The sequence below is a fragment of the Lepidochelys kempii genome, chromosome 12 (genome assembly GCF_965140265.1).
Source record: "Lepidochelys kempii isolate rLepKem1 chromosome 12, rLepKem1.hap2, whole genome shotgun sequence".
NCBI lineage: Eukaryota > Metazoa > Chordata > Testudines > Cheloniidae > Lepidochelys > Lepidochelys kempii.
In genome coordinates, this window is record NC_133267.1 from 10,919,786 (window position 1) to 10,939,479 (window position 19,694).

The window sequence follows — 19,694 nt, forward strand, 5'->3', positions numbered from 1 at the left end:
TTCAATCCTCTGCCGAAGATTTCTAGGGAGGGCTGCCCTATTTCTTCCGCCATGGTAGCACACATTGCCATGCCACTCAGCTATTACTTCAGCTGGCATTATTGCAGTACACAGGCTAGCAGCAAATGGGCCTGGGCAGCATCGGGATTCCAGTAGCAGCTGTACTCTCTGCCTGTTACCCTCAGGAATAGATGACAGCTAAAATCACCATTGCCTGTGGAAAATTGTGTCAGTATTCAGTTTCATTGCCCTATACCACTAGAATCACGCAAGCGAACAATTCCCTCTTCATTTCCTCAACCCCCAGAGGGCCATACTCACTGTGGCTGGTGCTGTGCTCTATCAACCCCAAGCAGAAATGAGAATGTAGTGCTTACAACTTTGGGGGAGCAAGGGTAGTAAGCTCATCATCTTAAGTTTTGATTTCAATCATGAATACACTGAAAATGGTATCTCTGCATGCCGTATCTGTAGCTGCTACCAGCGTGGCCTTCAGGGTAAGAAACCAGGTAAGTAGGAAAAAGAAGAGAACTCAGGATGACATGTTCCAGGAGATCCTGTAAGCCAGTGCTGTATCTGAGAACAAGCACAGAGCCTAGAGGATCACTCTTGAAGACATCATGGAGAAGGAGAGAGTGGAGAGGAGGGTGCAGGAAAAGGAGAGGGACGTGTAGCAGGAAATGTTGCTTCTCAGACAACAAACAGAGCTGCTGCAGACTCTAGTGAACCTGCAGGTTCAACAATCCCATGCTCGCCTCCTTCTGCAGCCCACAGAGAACTCAATATCAGGACCTCTCTATGCTCCATCTCCACATTCCACATGGCATCAGGGGTCAGTGCATTACCTCAACTACTCCACCTGGGGGGAATTAAAGAAAATCACAGCTTCACGTACACTGACCTGTGAAAGCCACAGTTGGTGTGTGTGTACCTGAAATGGAAATTACTGTTCTTTCCCCTTCATAAGTTTTTTCCTTAATTTATTAAGTTTTAAATGTTTTTTTTAAAATTGCCCAGTTCACATTACAAATAAAATTAATCTTTACTCGTTCACAACGTATGCTGGCTGGTGCTGAGCAGGACAGCGACCAATTTTCTATTATTGCACTGTGTCACACAACTCATAACATCATTCACAAACAATAGGAATAGGTGCATTGACAATGTTATATTCCTAAATACACAGCAATCACTACAAGATTCATAATGGGCCGAAAAAGAGCAAGGCAGGCAGATCACACTACAGCAACATATACTATTCTGTCTCACTATTAAAATGTTCTTTGAAAGCCTCCCTGAACTGTATAGCTCTGCATTGAGCCTTGTATCTGTTCAAATTCAAAAGAGAGCCACTCCACCTCCGTCCTCCACCCCAGCAGAAACTTTTCTCCCTTTGCTTCACAAATATGCAGGCCACAGCAGGCCACTATAACCATTGGGATATTTTTCCCACTGAGCTCCAATCTTGTATGTAAACACCATCAGCGACCCGTCAAATGACCAGAGGCACATTCATAGATATTAAGGTCAGAAGGGACCATTATGATTATCTAGTCTGACCACCCGCAAAATGCAGGCCACAGAATCTCACCCACCCACTCCTGCGCTAAACCTCTCACCTATGTCTGAGTTACTCAAGTCCTCAAATCATGGTTTAAAGACATTCAACTGTCATTCTGCACCTGCTCAGCCTGTAGCTGAAACACACCTTGGTGCTGTCAAGGAGGCTGGTGTATGGCTTCATGAGCCCTGGGAACAAGGGGTAGGTGAGGTTGACTAGGATCACTATTGGCATTTCAACATTCCCAATGGTAATTCATCCATCAGGAAAGAAAGTCCCTACTTGCAGCTTTATCAACAGTTCTGTGTTCTTAAAGATGCTAGTGCTATGCACCTTCCCTGACCAGCACACACTGATGTCAATAAACTATCTCCGCCAGCACTTGCATAACTACAGAAAAGGAGTCATTTCTGTTCATGTACTCTGTGGCAAGGTGGTCTGGTGTTACAGTAGGGATTGGCGTGACATCTATCAACCCACCACAGTTCGTGAACCTCATTGCTGCAAAACCATCCACTATGTCCTCCTGCACATTCCCGAGAGTAACTGTGCTGTGCATCAGGAGGCGATTAATGGCCCTGCACTCTTGCATGACAACAGTAGATTTCCTGACTCCAACCTGATTCCTGACTGGCAGCAATCTGGCATTACAAGTTTCCACAGTGCAATGGCCACTCGCTTCTCAACTGCCAGTGCAGCTCTCATTTTGGTGTCCTGGTGTTGGAGGCAAGTTCGGCACTCAGATCCAGGAATATGGCCTTGAGCATCCAAAAGTTCTGCAGTCACTGCTCTTCAACCCACACCTGTGTGACGATGCGATCCCACCAGTCAGTGCTTGTGTCTCAGGCCCAGAACTGTCGCTCCACCATCTGCAGCTGCTCCATGAATGCCAACAATGACCTTGAATTGTTTTTTTATCCCACAGCAATCTAGCCTCCAAGGAATCATCATGTTCCCCCCCGGCATCTCTTGTGGCTCTGCAAATACTGCAGGATCCTGTGCTTGCAATGCTCATGACAACAATGCAGAGCTGTGCAGGGTCCATGCTTCGGTCAGAGATGGTGGACAGCGAGGAGGGATACATGGGTCTCTGGGATTTTGAGACGAAATGATGGGATGGAAAACACTGCATAATGGGAACTTGACTCCATGCTCCCAGTCACTCCTGTGTAACTCATTTCAGCCCCATTAGGCATTGCAAGAACTTCCCAGAAGAACCCTGCACTAAATGGCAGTGAGTTGCACAGTGGGATACCCACCCATGGTGCACTGCACTCTGCATCAATACAAGTGCTTCTGGTAAGGACACACACCATCGACGCAAGTGCACACACAAGTGATATAACAACTGCGGCAGCAGTATGCGGACGTAACTTAGGTTGACATGATTTTGTAGTGCAGATATGCCTTTAGTACAACTTCAGGTAAATAGAAACCACAGGCAATTGCAAAGTCAGTTCTACTCTGCGAGACAAAATGGCATATATAATCTTAAGGGCTAAACAGCTATTAGCTCTCACTCTCCTCTTCTCTTCCCCCAGTCCATCATGCCCTCACACAGCCATCATTAGAAAGTTTCAATTTTGTCATGCTTTAGTGCTGCCCAATGATCATGTGACTACATGACAGTGTACCAGGTATAGTTGTGGAACTCTATGATCACGAACTCTGGCAGAGTGATTTTAAAGAAACATTTTCAAAGCAGAAGGACAGAAGGGTGCATGCAGGTGCATCAAAAGGATTAAATTAACGCAAAACAGAGTTGTCATACCTCTCCCCCTCATCACCCCACCCAGAGTAATAGCATAACAGCAAGGCCCACTGATTCAATGACTTGTAGGATCAGGCAGTTCAGTCATGTTTCTGCTTAAGACTTTGAGGCTTTACTCAGGAAGAAAATCATATGGAAAAAGTGTTTCTCTTCCTAGCAAGGAATGTATTGTACTCATGAAAGATACACAACCCGCAGTTAAAGTTTTTAAAGCTCTCTCAAGCAAATTTAGCAGACCAGGGTGCCCAGTTACTCAGAGAGATCTCACACCTTGTCCTTCTATGATATGATTCCATTCACTACGTAGTCCAAGTGGAATCTATTTGCTTCTTAAGATTTGGTCATATACAACAGATGGCCTTTGTGGAAGGAACACTGGGAGGAATGGAAAAGGTTGGGAACCCCTGTTCCGGAGAATGGCATTTGGGGGTAGGCCTCCTAGGTTAAGTCTGCATCTTCCACCAAACCACTATGTGACCGTAGACAAATCACACCTTTTCTGCTGCTACTGTTTCCCCACGTTAAACTGTATTCTACTACCACTTATCTTCATTACAAAGTCTTCAGTCATTAAATTATAAAGCACTACGAACTCCTAGGGTGAACATCAGTGAAGCACATTATAAATTTATGCCTGCACTCTGTTTGCAACTCAAAATTGCATCATGTGTTTTCTAAATACAATTTGTTAATTAAATTCCATTATCAATATGGGATGTGCAAATATCCCAGCTCACACTGTGTAGTCTGCACATGTAATTCACCACTAGAAGGAAACTGATACTGATGTTACATTTCTCTTAAACTATATAATCTACTTTTGACCTCTTTGGTCTGTTGATGAGTTTGTTGGAAAGTGTTTTATCAAACATCAATTAATTTAGTCTAAACGATAGTCTATTCTCACTAATTATTCTCTTATTAAAGTGAAGCTACACCACACTGAATTGTTTTTAAGACTATTTTAAGACTACATGTGTTTTGTGGTTCTTATACGTATCTAGCACCCAGCTATTTACTTATGCTCTACATGGTGTCCAAGTTTTGGCCCAATTCCAATATAGGGAGGGGATTTCAACTTCTGATTTTCTTAGTTAGATGGGGAGTTACATGGGATGGAAGTGCTGCAGTTTTGTTGTAATGGAGGTTTTCTCCAAGTCTTATGCAATGACTCAAAGAGCTATAACAGTCAGTGAACTACATGTATAATTCACACTACCTTCTCATACCTGAGAATGAGAAGAAAATTGCACTGTTAACATTTAAATCCAATCCAATGCCCACTGGAGTCAACGGGAGCCTTTCTATTGACTAATGGGCTTTGGCTTAGACCCTAAATAAACATTTACTCAAAAGCAATACATATATTTAAAAATGACATGATAGTTGGTCTATGAGGGTATGTCTACACTGCAATAAAACACCCATGGCTCACTTGGTCAGCTGACTTGGACCCATAAGGATTTGGCTGCAGGGCTATAAAATGACAATGTAGATGTTGCGGCTAGGGCTGGAGACCAGGCTTTGAAACCCAAGTGGGGAGAGTCCCAGAGCCCACGCTCCAGCCTGAGCCTGAACGACTACACTGCCGTTTTATAGCCCCATGAACCTGAATCAGCTGACTTGGGCCAGCCATGGGTGTTTTACTGCAATGCAGACATATCCTCAGACACACCGGGCCTGTGGCTTTGACAACAAAAAAAGTGACAATACACTTTTGTGAATGAGGGCTTCTTTAACAAGCCAGCACCTGTTTGTGACCAGTTGCAGGCTTGCTGGGTAAAGCATTTTGAAAACTGTGCTCCTCTGCAGGTCATAACGGGGAAGTGAACCCTCCGCTCAAAAAACCCCCAAACAAACCCAAAGGCATTTTTACTCTTTGAATCAGACAGCAGCTGAGCTGACACTTGCCAGCTTTCTGAAACTGCAGTACTAGGGAACTCTACAATTTAAATATTCAAACTGTGTTTGTACCGCCAACATTTAACCTCACATTCCAAGGCAGGGTTGGGCTTGGAGCCTGGGACATTCCAAAAAGCATTCCATCAACAAGGCCTCAGGAGGTAGTCTCCAACTTGGGAGCATCCAAGATAAAAGACTCAGAAGAACGCCTTCACATTCCCATTCATGTTACAAATAAACAAAGTATATACATGGGTGGAATGGGGATAGATTGCTCCCTACACACAGAGATCCTGTACAGTTAATCCTCACACTTTGCAGGGTATTGTTACCTATATTTTCTGGTCCCAGTGCCATCAATATCAAGCACAGCTTCCCATATTTTTTACCTTGTGACAGAAAAGAACAATTGCTTCATTAAATTCCAAGGACAATTTAGTAGTGAAATTCCTTTACCAAACAAATGCTTAAAACAGAGAATAACTTCGGTCAGTATTATCTGACTACCATATTCATGTAACATGGCCACATTAAGTTAAGCAGACACAATTTCTTACGGTTGGTGTTAAATTTCTTCTTGAAATCCAAGCTGTGGTCTGGATTGCCATCTTACGCAAGAATGTAGTAGTGCAGCAGCTGTACGGCTAAGACACATTAGTACAGGAATTGGCATGTGCACAAAAGACATCTGCCATCTCCAGTTTATACAAGGAATACGCAGAAGATAGATCCATTTTTTAGCCAAGAGAGAATGCAGAAAATATAAACGACAAATGTTACAGATGAGCCACGGTCTAGATTTTTTAAAATTTATTATTATTATTATTATTTTTTTTTTTTACAAAAGATATGGTTCCAATCCAATACCTTGAATAGAACAGTCTCTAGAAAAAAGGCATTTTGTTCCCCAGAATAAGAACCTGTTTTAAGATCAAAAGCAAACCTCAGAACTGGTATATATGCAGGTGCCACTATCACAGATGTATCTAGCATGAATTCAGCGATGTGAATGGTGCAAAAAGTTACACAGCAGGGGAAAGTGGGTTAGGAGGAATGCAGCAGGAAGAGCAACTAAGGCTTATCTATGCTGCCCTGCAGTTTGGACTACAAGGACGCGAACAGCAGTGCACACCAAAGTGCTGCACTCTGTAACTCTCCTGTGAGGCCATTTCAGGCCTGAATTTTCAGGTGTGAACTTCCCTGTTCACATTAACGTAGTCCTCTTCAAACAGAAAGACATTAATGCAAAAAAAGAACCTTTTAGTTTATGTCCACAGTGCCCACATAGGGGAGTTACTGCACAGCACTTTGGTGTACATTGTTGTTCACGCCCTCAAAGTCTGAACCATGGGGCAGTGTAATCATAGCCTCAGTTAAAGGATTCTCCCTAAAACACACTTACAGACTCCCATTAGTTGCTTTTCCTGACCCACATCAAGGACATCAAATGGGACTCTAAATCACACTTTGTATGCACTCATTTTCTGACCATTCATTTACATCACTGCCAAATTTAGTCTGAAATATTCATTCTAGCAAAGCAGCACCTCACTTTCTTGTTTGCAGATGCTACACTGTTTATCTTAGCACAATTATATATTATTCAACTAACTGTAGTTACTTCTACAAGCTTTACACTAGATAAATAAAATAATGATTTGTTATCACGTAGTTATTTAAACACTTACCTTGCAAGCGTTAAGTCTTCTAGACAATATAACTTATTTCAACGACACTTCAGTTTGATTCAGTCAAATCATTATATACATGTTTTGTAGTTGCACACTAAAAACATTGATCGTATTTTCTTTGGACATTGACATTAAATTGAGGCAGCACCTTCTCTGATCTTCTATTACTTCCCTATGTTTAATTTTTGTATTCTCTCTTCCCCATAAGAGGCCATATACCAAATAGCCCCTTTCTCACCACCCCCCGAACTGGTGCACATAGATATTATAAAAGCAGGGTTAGCCTGCATCTGTGTGCTGATTACCTGTGGTTCCCTTCACAAGTCTATTTCCCGAGGCACACTGTTTCTGCCAGGAGCAGAAAAATTTACACTGTAGGAGAGGTGTAGCTTGTGGGGGTGTCACATAAGGCCAATTGCCAGGACAAGAAAATGGTGTAAAAGCATTGCAACACAGGCCAGGGCTCTTAGACTTCCATCCTGGAATGCCCCATGCTTTCAGTTGCAGACCTTCTGCTGAGTGACTTCTCTGGGTGCTTCAAAGGGAGTCACAACATTCCATTATGCTCTTCCTTTGGTTCTCGTGTTTGAAGACACAGTTTGGCCCAAATAGTCCATAAACCTTTAGTGGTGAAGGCAGCACTGATATTAAGGCTCATGTGAGTATTATGCAGGCACTCAGGGCCATAAGTTCCCTGGCTTTCCAGGAAAAAAGTGTTTTTAAAACACTATTATTTTTGACATGCAAACATAAAATGACCTCAAATTAGGTCACTTACAAGATCTTATGGAGGAGGACAAGCCTGTTTATGCAAACTAAGATTCACAGGAAGAGAGAAACTAGGAAGCTGAATCAAAGACTTTTCAAAGGCTGCTCCCTTTGACAGGATGCCCTCTGGCTTTCCAACCCCACAGCCTCCTGAAGGGAATGCCATAGCAAATGGGACGGAAAAGGCCACACTAAAGTGTGGCTGTTAAAAGTCACCTGGTCTCTACTGTCAGGCAGCATCCTCATCCAGGGATACATCACCACTCTCCAGGACACACAGCTTTAATTAAACTAAGAGAATCAAGAAATTAGAGTTTTGGTCAGACTTGGGGTTAATAAACTTCCTCCCAGAGGTGCAGGATTTGCAGTTTGCAACTTCCATTGAGGCAGTTTCCTCCGCGGTAGCATAGATGGTGATTCCACAATATGCCTGGCCAGTTTCTGCCAAGAAACTCTGGATGGTGATCCAGAAGAGCTCCAGTGGATCTCCCAGGTTCCCTAGTTAGGCCTTCTCTCAGAACTGGGGATGCACTGCTCAATTCTGACCTGTCCAGCAGAGCTGGATTGCAGACAACTTGCGCTGCTTATCATCACTGGGCCTTGCAACCTGCATTCTGCCAGGAAAACTCAGCGAATGAATCAGATTCTGGTATAGTATTTGCATGACCATTCCTCATGATGGTATAAAAATGGCCTTGACAAAAGCTCCTGCCCAGACATGAATCTCAGTGGGGAAAGGATTATTCCTGAAGTTTATGGCTTGTTAACTAGACTACAATTTCTGTCACTGCTCTGAAGTAAGTGTTCTGTGACTAAAACCATTGTGTGAAACTAGAACATTTAGTTATGAAAGCAGCTTTTAAAACTGTTTTTTTTTAATTGCAGTCTACAAAGTAGGAAACGAATTGCAATTATTTTTCAGTTAAATGCAAACTATGCAGATTTATTAAAAATTCAGAGATTTGAGTAGCAGTCACTTCAATATGCACGTACATCTTTTAAAAACTCTAAACATAATCCCAGTTAGATATTGCTGTTCCGTTTGAAAACAATGGTTTAGCGAAGACACTTCCATTTAAAATAAAGGTGTATATTATTTTTAAATAGGGAAGCCACTTTGATATAGTTCATCAACAATGAATTATGTTCTTAATATTTTCTTCATACAAACTACTTTAGGGATCATGACACAACCTGCTTTGTTTCAGACAAGAGCTGATAACTTCTAACATACTTATCCCTGTTAATGGAAACTACCTCAAAACTCCAACGGTTGGAAACAATCTGTTAAGAACCTCTCTCGTGTGTGTTTAAAACTCTTCTTTCTCCTTATTAAATATATTAAACAAAAAACTCAAAACCTCAAAAGCTAAACTGAAAATAGTTTGCTATTGAAACAGAATTTAATGTTGGGATCATCTTCTCATTCTTATTTAAAACCCAGGCTGCTAATGTATCCTGTTTCAAAGGCACCAAAGCAGAACACAAAAAACATTTACCCAGTCCAGTAGGTTTTCATAATCGGGCAGAGTTTACCTGTCTCTGACTGACAGACTTTAGATGAAATACAACAGCAGGATATAAAAAAGTGAGTGAATTGGTAGCTACGCAGATTTCAGAGTAGCAGCCGTGTTAGTCTCTAAGGTGCCACAAGTACTCCTTTTCTTTTTGCAAATACAGGCTAACAAATTTATTTGAGCATAAGCTTTTCATGCTATCGTGGCACCTCAGAAGAGCTGGAGTCAGAAGCTCCCTCAGTAAAATGAGCTCTTTTATGCGAAGCCTCAACAAGTAGGTCATCTTCATGTTCTTTGTTGTTCAAGAACTCCTGGTTCTCTCTCTTGCGTTTGTTAATCAGGTGGTTTTCTCCCTCATTAAGCTTCCCCTCTGGGAGACCCAGCGTCCTAAGACAGACTATAGCTGCAGCCTGTTCTGCTAGCTTCTTTGACTTGTCCCTGAAGAGTAAGACAGAGCACAGGTAAAGGTAGAAGCAAAGCCTGCATGTTGCCAAGTACAATATTACATGCTTGAAAGAATTCATTTCCGGTCTCCGCTGCAACACAGTGAAACAAACAGTATGCAATACTCATGACAGCCTAACAGGTGGAAAGAGCTCAGGCACATTCACATCTCTTTAGATGCCTGTGCTTCTCTAAGGTGTACTTCAAGTAGGAAAACGCTGTCTAAGAATACTGAGCCAAATCCTGCAGTCCCAACCGTCTTTGCTCAGAAGGTAGGACGCCAGTGGAAGTTTGGCCAATTGCTGCAATCCTTACTCCCACTAACATCAAAAGCCCTGAATAAAGCACAATTTATGGAAAGAGCCTCAAGTCCAAACGTATCCCTAAATGTGAGTGCAACTCCACTGAAGTCAGCTAAAATGGGCACAGTTCCACCAGGACTGAAACCTAACAAACTAGCTTTGAGGACAGGGTTATGTGTTCTTGAAACTTAACACACGAAAGGATTCTCTGTTTCTCTTCATTCAGCTAAGCCTGGAATGAGAATTATGGTCTAGCTGGAAGTTTGCTGAAGTCTGAGTAGTTCATAGGAATACTGATTGACAATTATAGCATTGGAAGTACAATGCTAAAATAACCTGCTGTCTGTTGCATATACGTATTAAAAGGGGATTTGTCTAACACTGATCTTCAATTTGCAATTTACTAGATGCAACCCTATGTATATCTTCCTGAGACAAACTCAAGGAATTTCATTATTAATAGATGCTTCTATAATATATTATTGGGAACCTTAGTGCATCAATTGAGGCAACTACTGATTCACTTTGTGACTTCTGGCAAGTTATCTAACCCCTCTCTGCCTCATTTTTTATATGTAAAATGGGAATACTACTTATCTTTGATGGGATATATGGATGAAGAATACTTTTCAAGTGTGGAGTATTTTTTATCATGGGCATTTCAGATTCAGTGTTTCAATACATTAATTAGTTCAAACTATAGACAGATTTCTTCCCAGCTTTAGGTTGGTTGTTTTTTTAACATGGTCTTGGGACAGGGAACATTTTAAAAAGTTGCTATCTGGATGCCTTTATGTACCATTTCACTTTATTTTATTTATTGAGTTACTGAAGGTATTCACAGTACAATAAGGCAGAACATTTATAAAAATATGGATTTGTAAATATTCCTAAACTGGATTAGGAGTCCAATCTAGCTCCAACTCTAATCAATGGAAAAACTCCTCCTGTCTTCAAAGTGAGAAGGAATGAGCAGGCAAGGGGATCTTCAGTAAGCACATGGAAAAGTTTGTGTAGATGAGAGGACAAAATGCTGAGGGGCAGTGTGGTGAAATAAAGCTGACTAGTTACACAAAATACAAAGATATTTTACAGTCAATATATTTGATTACAATTTGTCTGTTTCATTGTGTTTCCTATATTGCAATATACACCCATTTTTGTTAAATCTATTCCATAAAACAGTGGTTCCCAAACTTGTTCCACCGCTTGTGCAGGGAAAGCTCCAAGCGGGCCGGGCCAGTTTGTCTACCTGCCGCGTCCACAGGTTCGGCCGATCGTGGCTCCCAGTGGCTGCGGTTCAGTGCTCCAGACCAATGGAAGCTGCGGGAAGTGGCATGGGCCGAGGGACATACTGACCGCCGCTTCCAGCAGCTCCCATTGGCCTGGAGCAGCGAACCACGGCCACTGGGAGCTGCGATCAGCTGAACCTGCAGACAAGGCAGGTAAATAAATTGGCCCGGCCTGCCAGGGGCTTTCCCTGCACAAGCGGTGGAACAAGTTTGGGAACCACTGCCATAAAACAATTAAATTAATGTAATCTGATTTTCAATATAAGCTCGAGTATCCCAGGCCTGAACCATTGTAAGACTTCATTCAAAGAAATAGATACATAATATTCCTAAACACTGGGATGAGTATCATCAGAATGCTGCTGATATGCAACTATCTCTTTTGCTTTATGAATCCAGAAAGTTGTGTCACTGCTCTGGAGCAAAAGTTGATAATATTGCCATCTACTTTCAAAGATGTCAAATGTTAACTGACCCAAAGGAAATATTTTTGTTTTTTCATTTCAGCAAGAAAAACAGCAAAAAAAATACAGTTTTGGTTAGAAACAAACCAAATTCTTCTGATCAACTGTTCACTCAGCTCTAGTTGCCAACTGGATTGTATCTTGTTCTCCACCCTGAAAAAAGGAGAAGCCTTGCTGCTGCGTAAAGGTTATCGCCATGAAGACGGCCACGTCTTCCCTCAAAAATCCCTTGCTTACTGAGGGAACGTTACGCAAACAGTGGGCAGGATTAAGAAGTATTGCATCACTTTGACGAAGGTTTCCATGCAAAGCTTGTAGCTCAAATATTAGTGAGGAAGTGTTTTTTTCCAGTAGCATAGTTTAAAACTCTTAATGTTAGAGGCCTTTGCCTTATTTGAGGCCACCTTGAGGACTGTCCTAGTGGAAACATGGGCTCACACACTATTTACCTTTTAAGGATCCTACTACTGGAGACAGTCTTTTGGCTATGAAGGGCCCTCAGCTATGGAACTCACTCCTCCTTGGCATGTCTCATTTAATCATGTCCCACTTTAGAGAGACATTTTAAAGTTTTTTCCTTTCCATTATACCTTTATAAAGTAAAGTTTACTTAGTATTTTTTCCTCTCCATGTTTACATGTTGCCTTTCCAACAGTACATCACAAACAAATATTTTACTAAGGCCCAGTTACAAAACACATCAGAGAAGACTTACCATAAGGTTGATCTATATTTTTGTTCAGCTACTGTGACAACTGAACAGAATAATTTATCTAATGGTCTTTGAACCTAGAGAAAGGAGAGAATTACAGGTGTAACTTATTGCATTTCGTAAAACGAGCAACAACAGAGTCCTTCCTAGTCTTCTTTTTACTCTGGGAGCATGTAACACCATTAACATCCCAAGCCTTCACACTGCAAAATTCCCCTCACGTGTTCAAAATACTCAAGGAATCTATTGTCCAAACTAGAGTTGCTTCAAGAACTGCTTGATAGGCACATTGCACTTACCCATATCTCTAACAACAGCTATCACCAGATGCAACATAGGCAAGTACAAGAAACCCTGTAACAATTATATCATAACCTGTGCATACTGGAAATTTCTTCCCAACCCTAGTCAGTAAAAGATGGAGGGTTTGTCTCTTTTATATGTTTATGCCATCTAATAAAACTGTTGATATTATCCTTATTCACATCTAACCCTTTTGAATCCTGCCAAGCTCTTGGATTTAAATCATATCCAGTGGCAATGAATTCCACAGTAAGTTGTGTTGTATTAAAAAACTGTATTTCCTTTTATCAGTTTTAAATCAGATGCCTTTCAATTTCATTACCTGTATAGTTTTTCTTGTATTAAAGAGACTCTAAATCCAAACTTTGTAAAACTTATACCGATAAAAGTTACAGGACCAAATCACACCACGACAGGGTTCCTTACCTTTGCTTAATCATTTAGAAACCTGATCATGCAAACATGAACTACCTGGCATAGCACTTATGACATGGAGTAGACTGTTAGAATTTTGAAATTAAGATGTCCTTTTGTAATAGTTGTTCACTCTCTCATTTTATAAACATGTTTTTCTTGTTTATCTACCACAGCAGTTGCAAAAATTGCTGCTGCCTAGATAGAAAAGAAAAAGCAGACTTGTGACATACCAGATGACATTAGCAAGAATGAACACAATTCTAGGAATTCAGTGGTGCTACATTCTAATATTCCATGTCTCACTTAGCTTTTTAATATTAGATATAGTATCATTTATCATGTGTTTCCAGAGACACAAGGAAAATTCAGACAGGCAGTGCACACATTTTTTTCAGGAACACAGCAAAATAGCATTTTAGAAAATGCTATTAGTGAATTTAAAAATGTTTATAATCTGGACATAACGACTGGGTGGCCCAATGAAATAAGATACTACTTCTTTCACCTACACAAGAATGAGTTCAAATGTAGGCTCAGTGAAATATAATAAATAAATTTGATGGTTTCATCCATATCCCCTACTCTGTGTATTACAAAATTACCTCACAATTGACCATTTCCATTTGAGGCGCCCATGGGCCGGGGGGTTGCCAGTGGGAAGAACTGCAGGTCAGAATTGAGATACATAGACAGAATTGTAAGGGGGAAGCTTGCCCAATACTTGAGTTCCTCACTATCATTAGTGCTAAAACAGATCACTAGTTTTATACAGAAAAAATAAGGACATTTTCATTGGATTTTAAGGGAGGTTAAATTTTATACCTAAAGAGAAATGTTTCTATGCTGTAGAAATGTGCTAATTTCGTGTGCTAATTTCGTGAAAATTACATGTGTGTCCATACCAAAGCATCTAGCAACTGTGTCAACAAAACTCCAGTTTAAAAATAAAAAAGCATTTTTAAACTTCGAGAGCGTCTTGTTTCAAACCAATCAATTCACAGTTTCCTGATAGTCCTCAGTAAACTATGGCATAAATGTATTAGCTAAGGATCTGCCTTGTACTTTTGTTGAGAAATGCAGAGACTCACAGTTTCATAAACAGGTTGAGGGTGCTTTGCCTTCCTACACCATTCCAAGAGATACATTTTGGGAGTAATCTGTGGTGGATATTCTCGCCTAGACAGAAAAATGAAATACAAAATAATCCCACAATTGTAGTGAAAAGGTTTGTACAGAAAATATTTCTATAGAACAGACCTATATTAAGTTAGACAGGTAATCTCTCTATCAATGCAGGATTGGTACTATAGTATTTTTACTAGTTTTTGTTTCCAGTCTAATTTTAAAACTCCCAAGCGACAGGTCTCCCATCCCTTTCCTCAGGGAACTGTCCAATAAATACATCTTTAAATTGGTATCTAAAAACTATTATTAAATATTGTTTCTTTATTTACCACCTCCCACCTTCACTCGGTGCAGTCATACAAGCAGTGACAAGGTACTGATAGGAAAGCTGGGCCAAACTGCCTGCATTCTATTGCGTTTTGGACTGAATCTGACAAGCTGCACCACAGGGGTTTAAGGCATCTTGGGCAATACTCAACCAGTACTCTAGGCACCGAATGGCTAGGCAGCAGTTCTGCAGAAAAGGACCCAGTGGACGAGAAGCTGGATATAAGTCAACAGTGTGCCCTTGTTGCCAAGAAGGCTAACGGCATTTTGGGCTGTATAAGTAGGGGCATTTCCAGCAGATCGAGGGACATGATCATTCCCCTCTATTCGACATTGGTGAGGCCTTATCTGGAGTACTGTGTCCAGTTTTGGGCCCCACACTAGAAGAAGGATGTGGAAAAATTGGAAAGAGTCCAGTGGAGGGCAACAAAAATGATTAGGGGGCTGAAGCACATGAGTTATGAGGAGAGGCTGAAGGAACTGGGATTGCTTAGTCTGCAGAAGAGAAGAATGAAGGGGGATTTGATAGCTGCTTTCAACTACCTGAAAGGGGGTCCCAAAGAGGATGGAGCTAGACTGTTCTCTGTGGTAGCACATGACAGAACAAGGAGTAATGGTCTCAAGTTGCAGTGGGGGAGGTTTAGGTTGGATGTTAGGAAAAACTTTTTCACCAGGAGGGTGGTGAAGCACTGGAATGGTTACCTAGGGAGGTGGTGGAATCTCCTTCCTTAGAGGTTTTCAAGGTCAGGCTTGACAAAGCCCTGGCTGGGATGATTTAGTTGGGGACTGGTCCTGCTTTGAGCAAGGGGTTGGACTAGATGACCTCCTGAGGTCCCTTCCAACCCTGATTCTATGATTCATTGGGACAGGACTGACAGGTTTCTCAAGAGACTGGACAAACATGAAGTATAAAAAAATTATTCTGCAGGATCACTTCAAAATTAGGTGATCTTAGATCAATAACAGAATGTTTACAAACTGTGATTTGCACAGTTCCTCAATTTAATGTCTCAGGGAATGCCTAGAGATATCTTCTGAAGACTCCTGGTACATATTAAAGAAAAATTATTAATGTGCTTTCAAGCTCCTGCACAGTACATAGGTTTAGGAGAGGTAGTTTCAGTAGAGTGATATACTTAACTAATCACTGACCATTATTTCTTAAAAAATATATTTTCTTAATAGAAAAAGCATTTTGAGGCTGCTTATTACTATGCACTTCATAATTTCCTGCTAGAACTTCCTTGTTTCAGCAGAAAAAAACCACAGTATTTAGAAAAATATACTGTGGCTTAATTAAATTTCATTAAAAAGAATTAAACTCTATGAAGTTTTAACACACAAAACAGCTTTGTTTAGATCAATGTTCACATTCTTTTATGTGTGCCTGAAATTTATCATCATCAATTAACATACTGCACTATTTAATTAAATGTCATATGGACTGTCTCCTCTTAAAAAGTTTATCCAAGAAGGTGCTGTAATATTTGAACTGCCAATTTTCACCTATAAAAGTTTTGTCAGGTACCAAAGATCAGACAAAAAAGTGTAACAGTAAGTTCAAAAAGATGGTGAAGAATAAACTTTGCATGCTTACTTGTCAAATCTAACAGCCATTTTTATCACATCTGTGTCTTCCATCTGCTCATCTTCATCTTGTGTCTTGGCCTTTAATGATGCCTTCTTAGCTTCCAGAATAGCTGTTGTTTCTTCATAGAAACCGCCCATTTCAAATACTTCACTATTAAAAAAATTACTTCTATTATTAGCATTAGGAGTCAATTTATGTGTGTTCACACACCATTTTAATAACTAAAATAAATATTAAAAATGTATTTCAAAGAAGTTGCATGTGCTTAGAAAACTAAGTTGAGGTACAGTTATATGTTGCAAAGTAACGCTGTCTAGAGTCATGGGATTCTATATTCATCACCTGTCCTTGGCTTCTTGCAAAGTTTGCTCAGTTTACAAGAAAGAAGTTCATTCCTCTACCTGCTGACCTAAAGACTCAACCTGGGATCTGAAAGCCAAGCCAGAAGCCATCACAGACTCTGCAATTTCAATTAAATTACAACTTTACAGATGCATAAGCCAATAAAGATCCCAACTCTCTCTCCCAGTCTTGTATCAGCTCTGAAAGGCTAGTAGGAACAAAAAGTAGTTAACATTGTCAAAAGAATTTGAATACATATAGAGGGCAGATCTGTTGAGCAAGATGATATTTTTACAGTCCCTTTTCTGATTTTTACAGTCCCTTTTCTGATAATCTGATTATCTTATGCATTAGATATATCAGAGGCGCAACTGCACTGGCAAAATTGGAATCCATAATTCCCCACACATGGTAGTAACTATGAAATCTGCAGTGTACACAATGTTCAGTATTTTTTTAACCACTGTATCATAACATGTCTCATAGTGGGGTAAGGCAACTCAATAGTAAAAATGCATGTGCGCTGTGTACACTATGGTCTCCATTGTTGGTGTTATCAGTAGAACAATAGAGGATGAATAATTATGTAAGTGAGGAGGTTCCTTAGAGTGGACAAGGCCGTCCATATATGCTGAGCCATGTAAACTCTTTTCTGACTTTAATATATTAGTGCACACTCTAGCACTCAATTAGAATGAAAACTCTGTAGTATGCTAAAACTTTTACTGGTAGCAATTTAGCGTTAACACCACTAGGCAGCAGTGTTAAATCACATTACTATCTACAGGTTTCAGAGTAACAGCCGTGTTAGTCTGTATTCGCAAAAAGAAAAGGAGGACTTGTGGCACCTTAGAGACTAACCAATTTATTTGAGCATAAGCTTTCGTGAGCTACAGCTCACTTCATCGGATGCATACTGTGGAAACTGCAGAAGACATTATATACAGTGTGTATACTATCTACAGAGATGTTTTCTCATTTTAAAAAGAACTAAATGTTCTTCAGTTATGTAGTGATTAAACAGACTGTTCAAAACATTGTTTCAAAGGCTTATGGACCCGCTAAGACAGGTCTGTGAAACTGCTTCTTGGTCAATCTCTTTCGAGGTCTACAAAAATGCAAAAAAGCTATGGAACGTATTTTCAAAATGGCACAACATTGCTCTTATACAGTGAAGGTCTCTGTTTAATTATTTCATTTTTATAAACTGTGCCTTTCATTTCTCTAGATGCATCCAAAATTTAACACAATCAGTTTTTGTAAGAGCCCCCCCTTCGACTGGGTAAATTTTCCCCTTTCGCTATTAGTTACACAGGGAGCCCTTAAAGAGGCAACAGCCCCTTTTTCTTCTGGCCAGACAGACAAGGACACATTGCATACAGTTGCATTGAGCACATTCTGGCCAACACTGCCACCCGTTGCTGTGGAAGTAGCATACCAGATAACCAAAGAAAGGGGGGTAAACGGTTATCCTAAAGATGTAAAACAGCATATTGCAAACACAGAATTATGCTATGACAGTGGCAGAAAAAATCCCCTATGAATTAGCTGAGTCAAGGGAAAGCTCATCCCTCTGGTACCAGCAGATGAAATGCTGGCACCTGCTGGAGACATGATACTGGACTAGATGAACCACAGGTCTGATCCACAAAAAGAAAAGGAGTACATGTGGCACCTTAGAGACTAACAAATTTTACTTCTTTTCTTTTTGCAGATACAGACTAACACGGCTGCTACTCCGAGGTCTGATCCAGTATGGCAATTCCTATTACCTATATAAAATGCTTACCAGATTTCTTGAGTCGACTGTGCAGCATGCAGTTTCTTTCCCTCTGTGGTTTCTAACTGTTCTCTTAACATCTGACAAAGACAGTACTTTGTGTTGGTATAGTGATTATCATATCTCACTGCCTGAAGGAAAGAGATATGTAATATGTAAAAATACACTAAAGAAAGAACTATTCCTATTACCTAACCTTTCACATGTTTCTGGCTACATTTCAAAATAGTTTAAGGAATGTACAGCACAGCGTATACAGTTCTCAATAAAGTAAAGTCTACTCAGTACTCTCATTTATTAACATAGTCCAGAACTGGTTGGTGTTTTTTTCTGGAAAAAAAATCTGAATTATTTTATTATTGGCTCTTTATACACTTGAGAAAAACAAGAAAGTAGTTGACAAGAATTTCACACATATACTACTTTACTACTCAAATTGATGGATGTACACCTTTGGGTGCAGTGGAAGTTTGACTAATTTGATTTTTGTCCTTTTCCATTCCTTGATTTTACCCTCATGATTTGAACAGATCAAAGCTGTATGTGGTCGCGGGAGGGGGAAAGGTTTTGTATAAAAATAAATACAGCTTGCACTTACTGCAAATGTGGCCTTGTTAGCCAAGTCTCCAATTCAGCAAGGTACCTAAGCAGTTCAACTGAAGTCAATGGGACTATTCACATTCACAAATGTCTTGCTGATCTGGACATAAGTCACCTCTGATAGTTCAGAAGTATAAGCTGTATTGTAAATTCTGCTTTAGGAATAATCTTTGGTATTTAACTGCGTAACACAGGTAACTCAACAGACTGGGCCAAATTAATCTCTGATTTAATGCCAATGACAATGGAATTAATAGCACAAATGAATTGGCACACCTTTTGTAGGGCTGAAAATATATTTCTTTATTATGCATTTTCGCTGCTGTACAACATTGCAGGCAGTACGGTTGACTTGAAGAGGCTGGCGCATGTTACCTTGGTGATTTTTTTCTTGAAGGACATCCTTGATAGAATTGAATGCGCACCAACCTGCTTTCTTTCTTCACGAGAGTTCACCTTCCTGATCGTGGCGCATATTAATTTCTTGGCCCAAACATACATATTGGTCAACTTCTTCTATTTGTTCTCCCTTGATTGTTATTTGGGCTTTTGGCAAGGTATCAGACAGCATACATTTTGTTTTGGAGCATTTAGTTTTCAGTCCGACTTGGCTGCTTTTTGTGTTCTAGCAGTATTTTCTGTAGTTTGACAGTATTTTCACACAATACCTTCAGCTCAGCTACTGCCAGCAATGTTGTACGGCAGCAAAACATGGGCACTGATGAAGACAGCAGAGCAGCAACTGTCTGTCATGGAGATGGTGATGGAAAGAAGAATTCTGGGAA

At 40.3% G+C, this 19,694-nt stretch overlaps 1 protein-coding gene across 4 annotated transcripts in view; it reads right to left on the reverse strand.

Annotated features, from left to right (window-relative positions):
• Positions 1-6,068: 6,068 nt before the first annotated feature.
• The window catches only part of DUS2 (dihydrouridine synthase 2), a 54,597-nt gene continuing 40,971 nt past the window's right edge, over positions 6,069-19,694 (reverse strand). For all 4 annotated transcript variants that reach the window (XM_073307575.1, XM_073307574.1, XM_073307577.1 and 1 more), the window contains 5 exons: positions 18,319-18,440; positions 16,194-16,337; positions 14,233-14,320; positions 12,428-12,501; positions 6,069-9,648 (listed from right to left, as the gene is read on the reverse strand). In XM_073307575.1, the coding sequence (XP_073163676.1) occupies positions 9,408-9,648; positions 12,428-12,501; positions 14,233-14,320; positions 16,194-16,337; positions 18,319-18,440 (669 nt within the window). In that variant the 3' untranslated portion in view covers positions 6,069-9,407. The remainder of the gene's footprint in view (positions 9,649-12,427; positions 12,502-14,232; positions 14,321-16,193; positions 16,338-18,318; positions 18,441-19,694) is intronic.